Below are 17,882 nucleotides of genomic sequence, written 5' to 3'. Positions count from 1 at the left end.
TGACTGCAGGGTGTTCTTGTGGGATCATGAGTCCTACAAGATTAGCAAGAGGTCAAAGTGAGGTTCGTCGACGGAATAGCTTCGATCTTACCAACGCCTCAACCAGTCAACTTCTTCGGCACGTAAGTTGAGGATGATACTTTCACTTTGATCGTTGTCGCGCATAACTGATACAGCGTCAGGGACGGAACAATCCAACTCGCATCCGGAGACAAGTACCTATAGCGTCACAGTACAGTTCAGCAGTGGGAAGCTCACACTGAACGATATTGGCCGCTACGAACAGGCAGGCAAATGCCCCGTGGCTCGAACCACACGCGTCACAAATTCACATTGCAGCGGTGTCTTGCCGGTAGCCCAGCACAAGGTAGCCGAAGCACAAACCGCATTTCACCAGCTTTCTGGTGTTGTGAGTTTTTCCAGCTGGCTCCCGTACTCTCGTCACTAACACGTCAATTAGAAACTGCATGCATCACGGAAGATTCCCAGCAGGGTCTCCTCCCCGAAACGAGAACCCAAGGACTCAACATAGACGACCTTGTCGACCTCCAGTGGCACGATATGACGTGTTCATTCGATTAAGAGGATTCAACATGGTCACCAGGACATCCCACTGCGGACATGGCAGGGGAGTTTTCAGCTCGGAGGCACCCCCCTTCGAAAGCTTTTCAGCACTGAAGCAACTGAACATGCACCTTCTTCAGTCCTACGATTACATATCCATCCTATGAGGAGGATATGAAAGTGGCCAGAGAGCCATGCCTTTTAGGCGCTCAGACCTAGCGTCCACCTTGAAGCCAACTTCACACCGACTCTGTGAGCAGGGCAGGAACAACTCTGCGGGATGGTGAAGGAAGACACAAACTTCAGGTGTTTCCAACCCCCAGTAGTTCTGCAGATCTACCTGGGGATCCAGGATTGGCAGTCGGAAGGATTTCCGACTGCCTTCCCTGGGGGGCGGTCGATGGCGGGATCTGCATACACTCACTGATTCAACAGTGTTTGTATTGGAACTACTTAAGGACAATTGTTGCAGTCGAATCTTCCATTCGCTCTTCGGGATGTCTTGGAAGGACCCTGCAACATGAAAGGAAAGCCGAAACCAAACTCGTGATCCCCGCCTAGGCTGCCATGTACAATTAGGAGGAGATTTGAGATGAAGACAGATACAATGCGGTTTCTAGACTTGTACAAGTCTCTCAAAAGCCAAGTAATACCCGCGTATCAATTAGAAAATGACAATGCCAATGAAAATCAACACCGACTGAAGCCGAGCTTACATAAGTTCTCAAATGATTCTCTCGTCCCTTGGTTAGAAGAGCTTAGGCAGAAGTAATATCAAATCTATAGGCCGGTCTCCCCTGCTCAGGGGTTTTTTTTCATCTTTGATGAATCGCTTCACCAATTTCTTCGTCTATGTTATATTGTACGCATTCCTGAAATGGCTCACCCCAAAAACCTTATAGTCACATCAGGATCTCATAACCATAAGGTTCCATTGACGAAAATAACTAGCTCAAAAGAGACTATGTACAAAAATCCAAGGGAGAGAGTGGTGTCAGAATCACCCCGTCAGGCTGGGTTTGAGACAGAGACAAGAGTCATGAACGTCGGTCTCTTCACTCCTTCTTGGTCGTATCGCTAGTGGTAATGATGGCCTCCTTCTTCTCAAGGTCGATCTGTTCCTCCTCCGTTTGCGCGATGGAGTCAATCATGCACGGCACCAGGGACTCCTTCGCGGGCCACAGCAGACTGAGCACGGCGTAGACCCCGAACGAGACGAAGAAGCCGTAGTACCAGTTGAACTGGGCGATGTAGATCGCACCGCCGATGGAGATGTCGGAGTTGACCGTGTTGGCCAATCCGGGGAGGCAGGGCACGATCGAGGCCAGCAGAGCAAGGAGCGCGCGCCAGTTGACGCCCCAGTGATAACGGTAGCGTCCGTGGGGTTCGTAAAGGGCCGGAAGATCCAGGTGTTGTCTCTTGACGACGTAGAAGTCGGAAATGAGAAGACCCTATTTTGAAATCGGGCAACGGTCAGCAGATGTAACGCCTTTCTCGCTCCCTCTTCTGAAGGGGGGAATTGGGAGTTTTAGGCCTTGGGTAATTAAAAGGGAGGTGAACGAACCATAGTTGGAGCCAAAAAGACTCCCAACCCGTTCATGAACGAAAGTAGGGAGCTGGCGCTGTGTAGAATCTTCCATGGTACCATGGCCCACCCTCCGAGAATGGTAATAACAATACAGCTTCTTCTTATATTTAAAAATTTCGGAAAAAGGTTTGAAAGGTCATTAGCACCAGAGACAACAGTTGCTGACAAGTTCACCGTTATCTGAGCCAGTGCCCAAGATAATCCTGCGAAGAATGCTGCTGCTCGGCCTGCCGCGCCATCCCATGAATCGATGATAACAATGGGGTCCCAGATTGTCTCATTAAAGATCCCGTAGGAGTAAGAGGCCACCACGACACCAATGATAGCAATCCAGGAGCAGATAATCGGGAACATGAACGCTTGTGTGTATGCGGATTTCGGTTTGCGTAGGTATCGAGTGAAGTCTGGGCTGTAGGTAGATAAAAAAAGGAGTCGTCAGTCATATCCCCTGATTATATCGTACTCGGTGATGAGTAGTGAGGGAGAGGTACTCACATGTTCACTCCCACTGTAGACCAAGACGCCGTGCAGCTGTTCAAGCTCCACATGATGAGCCAGGATTTGGTGGACCCGGAGACGGTGGCCTTTTGATCCCAGATCTGTCCACTGCCGCCGCCCTTTGTGCAAGTCCATATCGTCATGCCGAGAATCGTACCTAGACACATGACCACCTTCACGGTGAAGAGCCATTTCATTTTGTGTGGTGGGATGAGGAGGATCGGAAACTGGATCGTCCAAAAGAGAAAGTACGCGATCATTTGCTGCGTCGTTATGCCCGCCGATTCAGGGATGTGGTTCTTTATGTGCCGAAAACTCGGCCAGATAGCCCTGATGACCTGAGTCATGGCTCCAACTGCGAGGAAGTTCGTGATCGAGTGCCAGAACAGCGCCGTGATGAGCCGCACAACAACAGGAAACTTTGCAAGGTGGTAGCCGAATGATGCGCGTGCAATGATAGGAAACGGTGCATGAGTTTTGGCCCCGGAGTATCCGTTCAAGGTCATCGGTACGCCCATGACGAAGGAGCCAAAGATGATGGCGAAGAAAGCTTCACGCCTGTTTGAGAGCGGTCTGGGTGTTAGCCTTTGACACCAACACGACACCACACCCTGAGCATGATCGAGAGACCATCCCAATCCTGGCTTTGCCATTTTGCTGCTGGTCTTCACACATCCACCACCAATTTTGGTCACGTGATACGGTATTGGTCACGTGACAGCATCTTGAAGCACTGAGAATGGGAGAATAGGAAACATACCAAGTCAATCCGACTGCTAGAATCGTACTACCCGTTTCCCATGATTGGATAGAGATGACATCGCTGAACCAGTAGCCGAATATAGTCCAGCTGGTCCATGTTCGACGTGCAACAGGGGTGATGTCCAGATCGATATTCGACCACGTGCCGGCGGGAGCCCAACTGGACTCCTGTTTCTCCAGGACCCAGCCATTGACATGGCTCTTCTTCTTCACCTCCTCCTTGATCTTGGACAACCTCAAGGACATGATGCTATACCTTCTTGTGTGCGAAAAGGGGGTCAGTCAACTTTCGCGTCTGCGGCAGGACCAGGCTCGTCGTGTTGGCGCCTGGAGAACGAACCGTGAATTCTGGCGACGATAGCCATCTTGATATGTCCCATCGTAGTGAGACCAGGCCAAGAGTGTAGACGGAGCTACTCGAATGCTGAATTAGGCTCGGAGATACTCGAGCGGTGGACTACGCGGACGATAGACATCCGTGTCAAGCAGCCATTCCCGATATAGGACCCTATCAGTGCCGATAAATTTTCGACCGATAACGAGGAGAGATAACTTGATAACTCGGTATCAACAGATATAATAGAAGGGAAGTTCAAGGTTGAGCATCGACAAGTGGAGGCGTTCTATTCGCTAGAGATAAGAGAATCCGAGCATCGGCCAAGTATTATAAGTATCTGCTGGTGTTATCGTTCCCGCACTTTTAGAGCCCAGAGAGCGCACGCTGGACATATGGTATCTGTTCGGTTCCTTGATTTTAGTCTTTCGCGTGGTCGAGGCTTGCAATATCGGGGTCATCCATCTGGAGAGCGTTTACTCCAGACAGTATCTTTGATATCGTCGTTGCGGAGACCTCCGCTGGACCCACTGCGCCGAGAAGCGACGAAGTCTGTCTGGGTCCAGAACAACAAAGATGCAGGCCCTTTAACTAGACGAGGCCGCTGAGTAGACTGGCCCAGCCCTCACTTGGTTCATGACAGAGCCCACCGGTCGCATAAAGTTGCGCTCATCAGCGACTAGTTCATTGTCTGCACTTTGAAGAACACACGCTGGCGGAAATGGGGTCCTTACCTGAGGTCCAAGCCATAGAGATACCCATCATAGACATCTCGGGCTACTACACCAGAGACAAAACCCAGATAGCTCGGGTCGCCAACGAGCTGCGGTCGGCGTGCCAGTCGCCCGGTTTCTTACAAGTCATCGGGCATCCGGTGTCGGCTGAATTGAGAGCGCAACTACTCGCAAAGCTTGCTGAGTTTTTCGCTTTACCGGCAGCCACCAAGAATGCACTGCATAGAAGTCGGTCCAAATGTCTTCGCGGCTACGAAAGTGTAGGCGAGCAGAAACTGGAGTCTACCTTTTCCGACCAAAAAGAGGGATTCATGATAGGACCCGAGATCCCAGAGAATGCTCGTTTCCTTCAAGGCCCAAACCAGTGGCCGTCCGAAGATGACCTGCCGGGCTTCCGGGCGGTTTTTTGGGAGTATTTCGAGGAGGTGCTCCAGCTCAGCAAGACCATGTTCCGCTTGATGGCACTTAGCCTGGACCTAGATGAGGAGTACTTTGACGCATTCGTGGGTAGCAGAGATTGTGGGCAAGCCCTCCCCCTGAACTCGACGTCATATAACTGACCATCTCGGTGGCACAGCAATCTCAATGTGTCGAGCTCACCGCTATCCCCCAACGACCCCTGAAAGGGCTCAAGCAACGAGAGGGATCGGTGCGCACACCGACTTTGGCGCTCTGACGCTACTGTTGCAAGATGACAGTAGGTAGTATGCGACAAGGGGTGAAGCTAGCTTGCTGACATTCGTAGTCGGCGGCCTTGAAGTGTTCCACAAGCCAACACAAACATGGCATACAGTGAGACCTGTGAAGGACGCCTTTGTGGTCAACATAGGAGATATGATGGGTGGGTGAGTTCCACCATTTGCATTGAGCACTGTTTGACCTGAAGAGCAGAACGATGGACCAACAACAATTACACATCCACATTACACCGGGTCATCTCTCCAGTGTCGACCAAGGACAGATATTCCGTAGCCTTCTTCAACGAAGGCTTACTCGATCAGGTTATTGAGTGTATTCCGACTTGCCTCAAACCGGGCGAAAAGCCGTTATTCGAGCCTATCAGAGCTGAGGATCACCTTATTCAACGGTATTCAGGAAGTTATTGATCCAATATGAGCATGGCGTGAAGAAGTCATCCGAAGAGCTTGAAGTGTGTTGTTCGCTCTCAGGGGTTCTGTTCAATGTCTAAAAAGCCAAAGGGGTAGTTAAAAGTCAAAACACGTGATGTTACCGGGACACCTCCATTTCTTCTGAGCTCTCACCCTGCTAGAATAGGCACCTAAGGCCTATAAGCCACCCCTAACACCACCTAAACGTTTAAGACAAACGCCGCCTCGACACTGCATGCGCTTGGTCTGGGTACTTGTGAGACTTATCCGTCTCCTCATACAGTATACTCAGGGCTGACCTTCATATTGAAGGTGGTCATATGGTCCTGCAACTATCGCACGTCTCAAACCAGGTCGATAGTTCGCCAGGGGCGTATGGGCACTCTCTCAACAGCCTCCAGTGCACCAAATCTGGGAGACTCCAATCCGTCGCCATCTCATTGACGATTGGTCCCAAGGTTTCACTATAAGCATGCGAATTCTATTATTGGCAATCGTCCACTGCAAGCCCAGTTCTTTGAGTCTCTTGCCTTTTCCCCAGCTGCATGATAAGGTCAAATATGGAATGCTTGGTCCATTGTCTGGTTGTTCGCATACCCCGGCACACAATTTATCGTCGGTAGCTTTGGACAATACAACAATTCTCTTCGGGCGCACAGAAGAGAAAACACCCCTTTCGGAGCACTCTTTGTGCTCATTGTCACAAGTGTCGAGCCACTTCCTAGCCTGGTCAATTGTTGAGTTCGAGGCGGTTGAAACATCGCGCCAGTTACCCCAGAGTTCCCACTCTTTGGTCGCTTCCAGCGTAATAGGAGCATTTGTGATAGGCGCATTGCATACGCCTTGGTTGTTCAACACTCCGAGTGCCACTGCAGGATAGTTCTTAGTCGCATACATAATCACAAGAGACTGCTGGCCCACGGACAAATCTTCTGACGGCACTTCTAGAAGAGAGCATAGATGACAACCAAGAGAAGCAGCCCTGGATATTTCCATTCTATCAGTCTGATGGTGCCATCGCTCCATAGCATTATCTATCTTCTGAGGCCTTTTCACTCTCAGTCGCGTCGAATAGGTCAGTCTGATTCATGGTAGATAAACATACGTCACACAATTCATCAAGCGGGGGTTCATGGTCTGCGTCAAACGTGAAAGGATCCCTTGAAACGCGATCCAGAGCAATGGACATGATCAAGCTTTCATCGACAAGCTTCTTTAGCTGCACAAAGGCTCGGTGACATTGGAGTAGCCGGTCTGTAAGGGGTTGACCCCGAAGAAACTCTCATCAATAGCGGCAATTCATCCATGAAGAGGAAGGTCAGCACCAAAGTGGCAAAGTATTTCCCAAGTATGTTGTCTATTTTTGACCTTTGCAGTCGTATTCAGAAATCTACAATACTACGAGACCTAACCTTAGGAACATAGATCCCACTATCCTCAGATTCGTACTCCGTACTTCTGATTTAAAGACTAAACTATTCTTAGCGCTGCGTGTCAACGAGATCTCAGGCTTACATAATTTTACCATTCTCCCTCTGGCGGTGAGCGATCCGAATCACTTGATGTCTTCCAGGCCTCGCTTGTTCTAGACCGCAGCTGCGCCTCGTAGTCGATCTTCAGCCTGATTGAGCACACTTCAATGTGTGCTCTTCAGATTCTCTTGCGCAGCCGCCGCAATGGCTCGATGATAAGTGCCTGCACAAAATCGTTAATGAGTTCCATTGGTGGCGGGATCACAAATTCCTACCCTCATCGATGCTGGTATAACAAATCCTGGCTTCGACCCGATCCTGATTGCACGAGCTGATGTCCTCTCATCAATGTTCCTCAGGCGACCTCCCTCAACAGGTTTCCATTGCGACAATAGACTTTGCATGACACATATCTCAACAAGTGTTGTCTTATATTGAAACCTGTTCTGTATTTCTCTACAGAGCTCACCGCTTCTCAATCCTTCACAATGCACCTTCTGAAGTTTGATCCTGGTGGACTAAGTCTGACCAAAGACTTGATCGACAATGTTCCAGGTTACGCGATCCTCTCTCATACATGGGGAGCAGATGATGATGAAGTAACATTCAACGATTTGAAAGGCAAATCTTGCAAGAGCAAGGCGGGCTACAGAAAGATTCAGTTCTGTGCAGAGCAAGCTCAGAAAGACGGTCTAGAGTACTTCTGGGTGGATACATGCTGTATCGACAAAACAAATCTGGTTGAACTCTCAGAAGCTATCGTGTCTATGTTTCGGTGGTACGCCAACGCAGAAAGGTGTTACGTTTTCCTGTCCGATATTTCGGCTGGCAAACGGGACTACACGGGAAGCACTCGAGTCTGGGAATCGGCCTTCCGGAAAAGCAGATGGTTTACGCGGGGCTGGACACTGCAAGAACTTTTGGCTCCTAGACGAGTCGAATTTTATTCTCGGGAAGGAGTGTACCTGGGCGACAAAGCTACGTTGGAGCAGGTCATCCACGAAGTCACAGGAATCCCTGGAGCAGCTCTCCGTCAGAACTCTCTGGCAGATTTTAGTCCCGAGGAGCGGATGCGATGGTCATTTCGACGCGAGACTAAACGGGTAGAAGATAAGGCATACTGCCTTCTGGGGATTTTCAACGTGTCCATGCCTCCTGTTTACGGTGAAGGAGATAGAGCTTTTGACCGGCTGAAGGACGCCATCGCTAGAGACATTCGGAGACAACTGGAGGGCATCGGGCAGAGCTTTGTCGCCTCGAACTCTAGTAACCTTGTTGTACGCGGCTATGAATCAACTTCGACGCCTGCGGAAGAAGCAGCGCTGCTGGATCGTCGAAAGACGATGCTGGCTTCCCTGGGCTTTGAGCAAATGGATTCGCGGCGGTCTACGATCAAAACGGCCTATTCGTCAACGTGCAAATGGTTGTTGAAGCACCGTGCTTACCTGGATTGGATTGATCCTGAGCAAATATACCAGCACCGTGGATGTTTATGGATCAATGGGAAGCCTGGCGCGGGAAAATCGACCTTGGTGAAGTTCGCTCTCGCGTGTGCTGAGAGAGCAAGGCGGGAGAATGAGATTCTTCTCTCCTTCTTCTTCAACGCCAGAGGGGACGAACTCGAAAAGTCAACTGTGGGCATGTATCGAGCTCTCCTATTCCAGCTCCTGACCAAAATGACAGACACGGAGCTACAGGGCTTGGATGATGTGGGCAACTTAACGGATCAACGCGGATCGCCGTTGTGGACAGTCGAAACGCTGTGTAGACTTTTGTCCGCGGCTGTCACACGGCTTGGGCACCGACGATTGAAGTGTTTCATCGACGCCCTCGACGAATGTGATGAGGAGCAGGTTCAGGAAATGATTTTCTATTTTGAGGAGCTCGGACAAACCGCCCTCGAACACGGAACCCAGCTCTCTATTTGCTTCGCTAGTCGCCATTATCCGACCATCGACATCCGGGGTGGTCGGCAGCTGACATTGGAAGACGAAGACGGTCATGCTGAAGACCTGGAGAAATATGTCCAAAGCCACCTCAGAGCTGGAAAGGGGAAAGTCATTGAGGAGGTCAGAACGCAGATACGCGAAAAGGCCAATGGTGTTTTCCTGTGGGCGGTTTTAGTCATTCCGATTCTCAACGAAGAATTCAGGCGAGGCCGTATATTTGCCGTAAAGAAAAAAATCCAGGAGGTGCCCACTAGGCTCGGGGAGCTCTTTAAAGACATCTTGACGAAGGATTGTGTCAACATGAACGATCTGCTGCTATGTCTTCAATGGATACTCTTTGCCAAACGGCCGCTGCGGCGAGAAGAATTCTACTTTGCTATGATGGCAGATCTCGCTCCCGATTCCGAGTATATGACCACCTGGAACCCAGAGGACATTACTGCAGACGACATGAACCGGTTTGTGCTGAATTCGTCGAAGGGCCTTGCTGAACTTACCCGGTCGAAGACCCCGACGGTGCAATTCATTCACGAATCCGTACGAGATTTTCTCATTAAAGACAATGGTCTAAGTGAGCTTTGGCCGGATCTCAGCGGTAGTAGCAGCTTCGAGGGGGAAAGCCATCAACGCCTGAAGGGTTGCTGTCTGAACTACATGAGAATCGACGTCACCACCTATATAGGTGATATTTGCGACTCACTTCCGAAGGCATTTACCGAACAAGCTGCGCTCCTCCGCCAATCTGCGGCTGAACACTTTCCATTCCTAGAGTACGCCGTACGTAATGTCTTACACCACGCCAATAAGGCACAAGCTACTGGAGTCGACCAGAGTGATTTTGTTCACACTTTCCAGCTCGCCAAATGGGTGTGGATTGACAACCTGTTCGAAAGACACGAAGTACGCCGACACACTCCAAACATGAGCTTCTTATATCTCTTGGCGGAGAACAACCTGGCGAGTCTGATTAGAATTCACCCATCTAATCCGTCATGTTTTGATGTAGAAGGCGAACGCTACGGCCCCCCCATTTTTGCTGCCCTAGCTAGTGGAAGCGATGAAGCAGTCCGCGTGTTGTTGGAAGTCCATGCGGATACTCAGCCCACAACATCACCGTTTCATAATCTCTACCAACAATTTTGTCGTTATGGAAACAAACAAATCAACCTTGCACTCAACTTCACTTTCCCACAACGAAAAGGCCCTCTCACTTTTTTAGCAGAGCATGGCGACGATATTCTTCTTGCGCTCTATGCTTCAGCCATGACTAACATTGAGTCAACTGGCACTGATCGGAGGACCGCATTGTCGTGGATGGCCGGGAGAGGAAATGAGGCGGGAGTGAAGTTACTACTTAAGAAGCGCGCTAAGATTGAGTCAAAGGACCGTTTTGGTGTCACACCTCTCTCCCATGCTGCCAGGAATGGGCACGAGACAATAGTGAAGCTACTCCTTGAGAAGGGTGCTGAGATCGAGTCAAAGAGCAATTCCGGTCAAACTGCATTGTCATGGGCAGCCATGAACAAGCACGAGACAATAGTGAAGTTACTCCTTGAGAAGGGTGCTGATATTGAGTCAAAGGATGGTTCTGGTACAACTGCATTATCATGGGCAGCCATGAAGGGGCATGAGACAATAGTGAAGTTACTCCTTGAGAAGGGTGCTGATATTGAGTCAAAGGATGGTTCTGGTACAACTTCATTATCATGGGCAGCCATGAAGGGGTATAAGACAACAGTGAAGCTTCTACTTGAGACGGGCACTGATATTGAGTCAAAGGATCGTTCTGGTCGCACACCTCTATTTCATGCTGCTATGAATGGGCATGAGACAATACTGAAATTACTCCTTGAGAAAGGCGCTGAGGTCGATCTAAAGGATATATGTGGTAGGACACCTCTATCATGGGCTGCCGCTCGCGGGCACGAGAGAATAGTGAAGCTTTTGCTCGATAAGGGCGCTGAGCTTGAGCCAGAGGATCCAGGTGATTGAACAGCACTATTAGAGGCTGCCGCGAAGTACACCGCAGTCCTGGATTTATACTCTCCAATTGCATGTGCTTGCGCTTTTGCACCCGTTTACACCTGCATTTCAACCGACCAGAGCATGTGGACTGATATGTACGTGTCTGAGACCCGAGCCCCAGGGAATTTTGGTCATACGATGCTATTATATTGAAACAGGAATGGCGGATTCAAGAATCTACTCACCGTTAATTCAGGAACATGGCTAAATGCAGGGAATGCAGCAAGATTACTCTGATCCCGGTAGTGATTGCACGCAGTCTGACTACCCCATCGGGGTTCCTGTCGCGGTACATAACTTTGGAGACGGTGTTTCAAACTCTTCCAGTACTTGTCCATTGCATTATGCTGGCAATCTAGGCGCTTCATAGTATCTGGTTTGACATCGACGGCGTAATAAGGTAGGCCGGTGTTGGATTTGTTGTAGTCCAGAATACTTATACCCAGCATGGAAGGTTTCCCGAGTCACATCACGTGTTTTGGCGTTTTAGTCCCTTACCCGAAGTGGTTGCTGAGGCAGCGGCAAGAGGGAAATTGAAGAACGTCATCCACTTCATTCGTGGTACGTACTACTATATATTTGGTACATAATTGAACATACGACAGCATCATACGAGTGTTAAGGTCCACAAGAAGACTTACTCTGCGACTATCACACAGAACACCAGTCCAAAAGCACGCCCACGAATTCTTCTAGCAATCATGCCTCCCCGCGGTCGCAGATCGGCCAAGGGCTCGACGTCAGCCCACGCCCAGTCCCGCCTTTCCTTCAACAATTCAGCAAGAGTTACTAAACCCGGCGCAAGACAAGACGACTCGGCGAAGAAGGCCGCCTCGAAGCTCTCAGAAGTCACTCCAGCGCCAGTTGAACATGAGATCGAGACGCCCGAACCCGACGCAGACGACGAGTCGCAACTGACTGAAGTTCAAGCCACGCCAGAAGAGCCGGAGTTAAAGGAAGTCGACGTTGCCATACGAGAGTCACCGCTGAAGCCGAGGACGACGAACCCGAAGGCCAAGAAGAAGTCTTCTGTTCAAGACAAGGACGAGCGAGAACTTTCAGCCGAGAAGATCACAGATGCGCAGATACGAAAGTACTGGAAGGCTGAGGAGGATGGCCGACTGGCTCCGAGAGGTATATAATTCCCCTCCCCTTTGAATTTGCACCACTCACCGTCCCTCCACTGGTATTCGGGCGTCGCACACTATGTTTCCATGTCCATGCCCTATGCGTTACACACTGAAAGACTTTGAGGAGACTAACATCTCTTGTGAACAGTCCACCAAGAGAACCTCTCTCTGCATGAAAAGATCCTACGCCACTTTGACCTTTCCTCCCAATTTGGCCCCTGCATTGGTATCCAGAGGCTCCAGCGCTGGAGGAGAGCGAACATGCTCGGCTTAGAACCACCTGTGGAGGTCTTGGCTGTGCTCTTGCGTGAAGAAAACAAGAAGACAAGTCAGGGGTGCGGAAAACTGGCCTACATTGACGAACTGGCTGGCGGCAAAGTCGTCCTGGTTGAGTAAACACACACACTTTCTTCCAGGCATTCTATTCTAGCAGATGAATTGTGCACATGGCGAAATGAGGTTGTTCATGACGGTGGTAATCTGGAGTGATGGAAATAAAATGACAGAGGAGTTCTGGCGCAATTATCATGAATGCATCCTAAATGGGAAAGAAAGGAGACAATTCAAATTCTCTTCATTTCGCATCTACTGCCGACATTGCTGTCGCTGTTGCTCCGCTGCCGCTCCTCTGGGTCGAGTGAATGGCATAAATACCTTTCAAGGAGCCTCCGCTTGAGAAGCCAGAATACAGTGGGTGTTCCGATACAATAGCGCACACTACCACTCGAAGAGCACACTGGGAGTAAACTTGGATGAGGTAGTGTCTGGCCCGTAGGCGTGAAGGGAGTACGGGGCGGCGGTCGGACATCGTAGGTAAGTAGGGATGAGGTATATGGGAACGATGAGCGTTGCAATGGTTGGACACTGAAAAGGGTAACGAGAGGGCCTTGTAGTCAGTGGTACCTACACTCCCGAGCCAAAGCAAGATTACGATACCACGTATTTTAAAGTTTCAAGAGCCAATGGATATAGAGTAGGATAAGCTCGGGTCAATCACAGAAAACACCATCACGCAGATATATCCTCTCAACTCATCCACCCCAAGGACACATCCTTAAAACGCCCTAGACCGAAATCAACATTTTCAGTGCCTGGTGCTGAGCAGCCGCTTGGAACACTCCGTATGCCTTCTCCATCTCCTTGAAACTGTATTCATGGGTGATCAACTCTTTAGCCTTCAACCCACCCGCAGCAAACATCTTCAGCAACATCGGGGTTGTTGCAGTATCGACAAGGCGAGTTTTGAGGGATACATTCCGATCCCACAATTTTTCCATCTTCAGAGAGCAGCTCGTCCCATGAACGCCGACATTTGCGATCGTCCCGCCCGGAGCCACCAGATCCTGTGCGAGTTCTAGCGTGGCCGGCACACCCACGGCCTCAATGACTGCATCACAGCCGACATTGTTCGTGATCTTCATCACCTCTTCCTCCGCTGACGCTTCAGCATTGTTCACCACATACTGCGCGCCAAAGTCCTGAGCCACCTTCAGCCGGTTTGGATCCTGGTCAATCACAATGATCAAGCTTGGTGAGTAGAGGCGCGCCGTCATGAGTGCGGCCAAACCAACGGGACCAGCGCCTACGATGGCGACCGTCGACCCGGGCTGTACGTTGGCATTGATTGTCCCGCATTCATTGCCAGTCGGCAGGATGTCAGAAAACATTACCAATGCCTTCTCATCCACTCCTTGAGGCACAGCGTGGAGACTGGAGTCTGCAACAGGAATCCTTACGTACTCCGACTGGGTTCCATCGATCGTGTTTCCTAGAATCCATCCGCCCTTGACACAATGACTGTACATCCCGCGTCGGCAGTATTCGCATGTGGCACAGCTGGAGATGCAGTTGATCAGGACGTGGTCGCCCTTCTTGAATCGTGAGACCGCTGCACCTGGCTCGTGTATTATTCCAACACCTAGAAAGGGTGGTCAGTATTCATTCGGATCTCTCAAGGCATGTAGAAGGACCCAGGGTATCCTACCTTCATGGCCCAAAATCCGACCGGGAGTGCAAGTCGCTACATCTCCCTTAACGATGTGGAGATCAGTACCACAGATTGTGGTATAAAGGACTACAACCTAGTTAGCAAAACATCATCTGGATCTAGTCCGAGGGACAGCCCCTGCCTTTAACAATAGCATCCGTGGGTTCCTGAACTTGAGGCACTGGCTTATCTTCCAGAGCAAACTGGCCGGTTCCTTTGTAGACGAGGGCCTTCATAGTTGATTTATCGTTGCTGACAGTTGCGTAGCTCCGTTGACTCCAGGAGTTCTTCGTGTGTAAGGCGGGAGTGCTATGTTGACAAGTTGCTGTGTGTGCTGGCTGTCGGGTTGGCGCGGACGTCTTGTTCACAGCACTTCTGGCGTAACTCGCACAATAGCGTCCTGCAAAAGCCGCACGTATCTGTTGCGTGGGTCGTCTACCGTAGGAGAACAGCAGACCTTCAGTGGTTGAGCCGACGACGGGCGACAGGCTAATAAGTATATGTCTCTTTGCGGCGGAAGTCATGATGGATACGCAGTTCAAGGTGTGGCCAATTTCTTCCCCTCCTTTTATACGAGAAGTATGCCGGTTGTTATCCGTACGTCGTGAATCTGCTGACTCGAGGATGTTTTTGTTCCTGGCGGATCTCGATCTCTCGGCCTCCTGAGTATCATACGACTTCCATTCAAAAAAGTGGGTTCCGCGGGTGCCGGTGGTATGATATTGATTGGTTTATCGCTCGTGCGGAGGAGTTTCTAGCGAACCACCGCGTCGGTCGACGAACCATGTTCCTTGAGTGTTTTGCCCTCAATATGCTAGTCACTATCTTTTCTTTTCCCCCCAATGATGACAAAAGGTGTCGTCGGATTATTGTTTGTCCCCGCTTCCTCCTCTCCCTTCTTGCTTCTGAAATAACCACCTCGATTCCCCCTCTTCACGGCTCCTGACCAAGCTCGACACGCGGATCCGCACCGAGGGTTCGAATCTTCGAGTCGTCTAGTTCGATTACGCATGCAAAGAGAAGGTCAAGAGGTCTAGTCGCAAATCCCTTCTGGGTTCGAGCTGGTCAAAGTCTCTTGCCGTCTTTTTCTTGGCTCTTAATTGATGCTCTCGAGATTATAGGAGCTGCGACCCTACCAGTGAGCTCTTGTGAAGAGACACGCTACAAGTGACTTCGCATTCTGTGGCGCCGATCTTGTTCGATAGGTCTCACTGTTCATGAGAGTCTCAGATATTGAGACGTGATGCTGAGAAGTCAGAAAGTTTGCTCATTGAAAACTATCTACATGTAATTTACGAATTGCCGGAGTGATACCCTCTGACCATCTGAGGCATTGTGATGTTTAGATTGCGATGCAGCCACAGCTACCGCAGTACGTCTCAAAGTCTTGTTTACGGATTCAGCAGGGTAACTCCAAGGAGGGCATCACTACCACTATCGAGACCTATATTCATCCGAACTGCGCATGTTGGGTTTTCCGTTGACACTGTAGTGATGCAAGACTTGTTTCATTGGCAAGTGTCATATTAACCTAAGCACAAGGAATACGGAGTATGTCTCTTAGCAATGGTAAGTGAAGGCCTTCGGGACCCCTGGGGGAGCTCAGCCTTGTTGTTTTGGTGAGGCTGGGCACGCTAAGATAAGATAGGGAGTCAGCATGACTCGCGGCTTTTTGATCGCACGACTCATGTCCCTCTCCGCTTCAGATCAATTGCAAGTCGTCCATTCTGCGCATAACACAAATGCACGCATGCGCCCATGCGAAAACCGGTTGATTCGCCCTCTATCCCTCAGCAATGGCAGACGCAGACGAAGATGCCATTCCCACAACGTCCATCTCGAACCCTGACGATTTCGAAGATGAGACACAAGATTTTCGATTCCTCTCTTCAATCACCGCCGCGAAGAGCGGACAAACGATAGTCCCAAAGCGAGGGGACAAAGATTTCGAACCCAACCCTACACGATCGCAAGCCTCTGCCCTCGATGCTTCGCGCCTTGCTATGCACAATGCGCTCAGTGGCGTCAGAACCCATGTAGGCAAGCATATCGTGGGACAGTATCTGCCCAACGAGGAAGATTGGAGATGGGACGACAAAGCCGCAGGCGCAGCCAGGAACGGACGTTGCGTCGTGGTTCCAAAGTTCAAAGGAACGCTTGCGAAGACATTAGGACTGGCTGACAGACATAACTTTACGTGGTTTTTGCCGGAGGAGGCACTGTTCTTATTGGAACGGGGAACTCTAGACATCCGATGGCCCGACATTGAGGACGAAAAGAGCGAGAACAAGAACGAGAAGAGTGAAGAAGAGACCGACGTCTCAATCCACCAAGGTGAAGACACCGACCAGAGCGCGGCACCCACCAAAGGAGCCGAGGAGAGTACCAACATCGAGCCCCAACAAACGCAGCAAGAACCCGATTTGAAAATCGGTGAATTGCCCATGAGTCTACAAGGTGCCTATGCCAGCTTCATAGGCAAAGACGGCCTCACGCTTGAACGATACACCGTCTACGCCGGGCTCAGAAGAATAGGATACATTGTTCAACGGGCGCCAACGTGGCACGATGAAGACCCATCTCCAGCAAATGATCACCATTCACAAGCCGAATCTCAAGACCTGACAATATCTTCCTCAGCCTTCTCATCATCGTCATCACCCACACCACCACACATTATACCTAATGCAATTTCTAACGCCGCAAGTCTCATCCACAGGCTTGTATCATGGCTTTCTCACCCAAGCCGAGACGGCGCATGTACCGCTACCGGACCTCTCGTTGCCGCAGGCCTATACAGGAACTACACAGACATGTTCCGCGCGTTGTCTCTGATACCCTATCACAATCCCACTGGGCCTCTTTTACCCAGTCGTGAATCTGACAACAGTACCAATACCAATACCAACGACAAAAACAAATCCTCTTCTCAATCCAGTCCGACAACCCCAAAAGCTCCCTTCCGGATCCACTTCCACGTGTGGAAACCCAACGCGCAAACCAGTTACCGTAAAAGCGCGCCCCCTCCTCCAGACTACCGTATCGCCGTCGTCGACGCGCGAACCACGTCCATGCCGACACTTTCAGAGGTCGGCACCCTGCTGGACTCGCAGCCCGATGATGCCCTGACGAAAGAGCAGGCCGGCAGACTAGAAACCCGCATCCGGCACGGTCGGAGGAACGTCCTGCTCGCAGTCGTCGACATGGGCGTGGTGAGCTATCTCCGGCTCAGCGATGCCTGTTTCGGTGCGGAAAAGCTGTACGAAGAAAAAGTCCGCGCCGGGTCCAAGGGAAAACGATCAGGTCAGTCGGGCGCTCCTCCGAGGGGGGGAAAAAGCCACCAGGGTCAAAATCAGAATCAGAATCAGCAGCAGTCAAAAAACAAATAATACGAACTCCCCTTGGGTCTTTCCGCGACGTACACGAACTCCGTCCTTTGGGTGGGCGAGCGGTTACCTTATGCTTTCGAGAGTTCAGTCACAGCAAGTGATCGATTTACCAGCGAGATGCACCCAAGACGGGTACGTCTAGGTGGTGTGCATGGCACTGGTACGAAGATGGGAACGAGCGTGGAATAGAGACATTATTTTATAGACTTGATACCCCTAGTAGACCTTGAAAGACCGGTGGGCCAACATGGACTATCTCAGATATACAGTTGAACTTTACGAATTTCATTACTACTATAAGTATGGTGACAAGCATCGCATCGTGGGTGCTGTGTGCTGTA

At 50.5% G+C, this 17,882-nt stretch overlaps 6 protein-coding genes across 6 annotated transcripts; 4 read left to right on the top strand and 2 right to left on the bottom strand.

Annotated features, from left to right (window-relative positions):
* Nucleotides 1–1,619: 1,619 nt before the first annotated feature.
* On the bottom strand, nucleotides 1,620–3,658 carry PV08_09219 (uncharacterized protein; the record flags this gene model as incomplete). The annotated part of the gene is made up of 4 exons (XM_016383539.1): nucleotides 1,620–2,015; nucleotides 2,129–2,561; nucleotides 2,648–3,208; nucleotides 3,411–3,658. 4 exons carry the CDS (start codon nucleotides 3,656–3,658, stop codon nucleotides 1,620–1,622), a joined length of 1,638 nt encoding a protein of 545 aa, XP_016232162.1.
* Nucleotides 3,659–4,467: 809 nt separating this feature from the next.
* PV08_09218 (uncharacterized protein) lies at nucleotides 4,468–5,586 on the top strand (the record flags this gene model as incomplete). Its single annotated transcript, XM_016383538.1, has 4 exons — nucleotides 4,468–4,999; nucleotides 5,058–5,177; nucleotides 5,226–5,321; nucleotides 5,372–5,586. 4 exons carry the CDS (start codon nucleotides 4,468–4,470, stop codon nucleotides 5,584–5,586), a joined length of 963 nt encoding a protein of 320 aa, XP_016232161.1.
* A 1,963-nt stretch (nucleotides 5,587–7,549) lies between these two features.
* On the top strand, nucleotides 7,550–11,002 carry PV08_09217 (uncharacterized protein; the record flags this gene model as incomplete). Its single annotated transcript, XM_016383537.1, has 1 exon — nucleotides 7,550–11,002. The coding sequence occupies one exon, from the start codon at nucleotides 7,550–7,552 to the stop codon at nucleotides 11,000–11,002; it is 3,453 nt and encodes a 1,150-aa protein (XP_016232160.1).
* Nucleotides 11,003–11,736: 734 nt separating this feature from the next.
* Nucleotides 11,737–12,561, top strand: PV08_09216 (uncharacterized protein; the record flags this gene model as incomplete). Its single annotated transcript, XM_016383536.1, has 2 exons — nucleotides 11,737–12,169; nucleotides 12,314–12,561. The coding sequence occupies 2 exons, from the start codon at nucleotides 11,737–11,739 to the stop codon at nucleotides 12,559–12,561; spliced, it is 681 nt and encodes a 226-aa protein (XP_016232159.1).
* Nucleotides 12,562–13,229: 668 nt separating this feature from the next.
* PV08_09215 (uncharacterized protein) lies at nucleotides 13,230–14,676 on the bottom strand (the record flags this gene model as incomplete). Its single annotated transcript, XM_016383535.1, has 3 exons — nucleotides 13,230–14,083; nucleotides 14,150–14,239; nucleotides 14,286–14,676. 3 exons carry the CDS (start codon nucleotides 14,674–14,676, stop codon nucleotides 13,230–13,232), a joined length of 1,335 nt encoding a protein of 444 aa, XP_016232158.1.
* A 1,272-nt stretch (nucleotides 14,677–15,948) lies between these two features.
* On the top strand, nucleotides 15,949–17,541 carry PV08_09214 (uncharacterized protein; the record flags this gene model as incomplete). Its single annotated transcript, XM_016383534.1, has 1 exon — nucleotides 15,949–17,541. One exon carries the CDS (start codon nucleotides 15,949–15,951, stop codon nucleotides 17,539–17,541), a length of 1,593 nt encoding a protein of 530 aa, XP_016232157.1.
* Between the last annotated feature and the right edge of the window lie 341 nt (nucleotides 17,542–17,882).

The sequence above is a fragment of the Exophiala spinifera genome, assembly GCF_000836115.1.
Source record: "Exophiala spinifera strain CBS 89968 unplaced genomic scaffold supercont1.7, whole genome shotgun sequence".
NCBI classification, from domain to species: Eukaryota; Fungi; Ascomycota; class Eurotiomycetes; order Chaetothyriales; family Herpotrichiellaceae; genus Exophiala; species Exophiala spinifera.
This window is presented reverse-complemented; position numbering and strand designations above follow the sequence as displayed.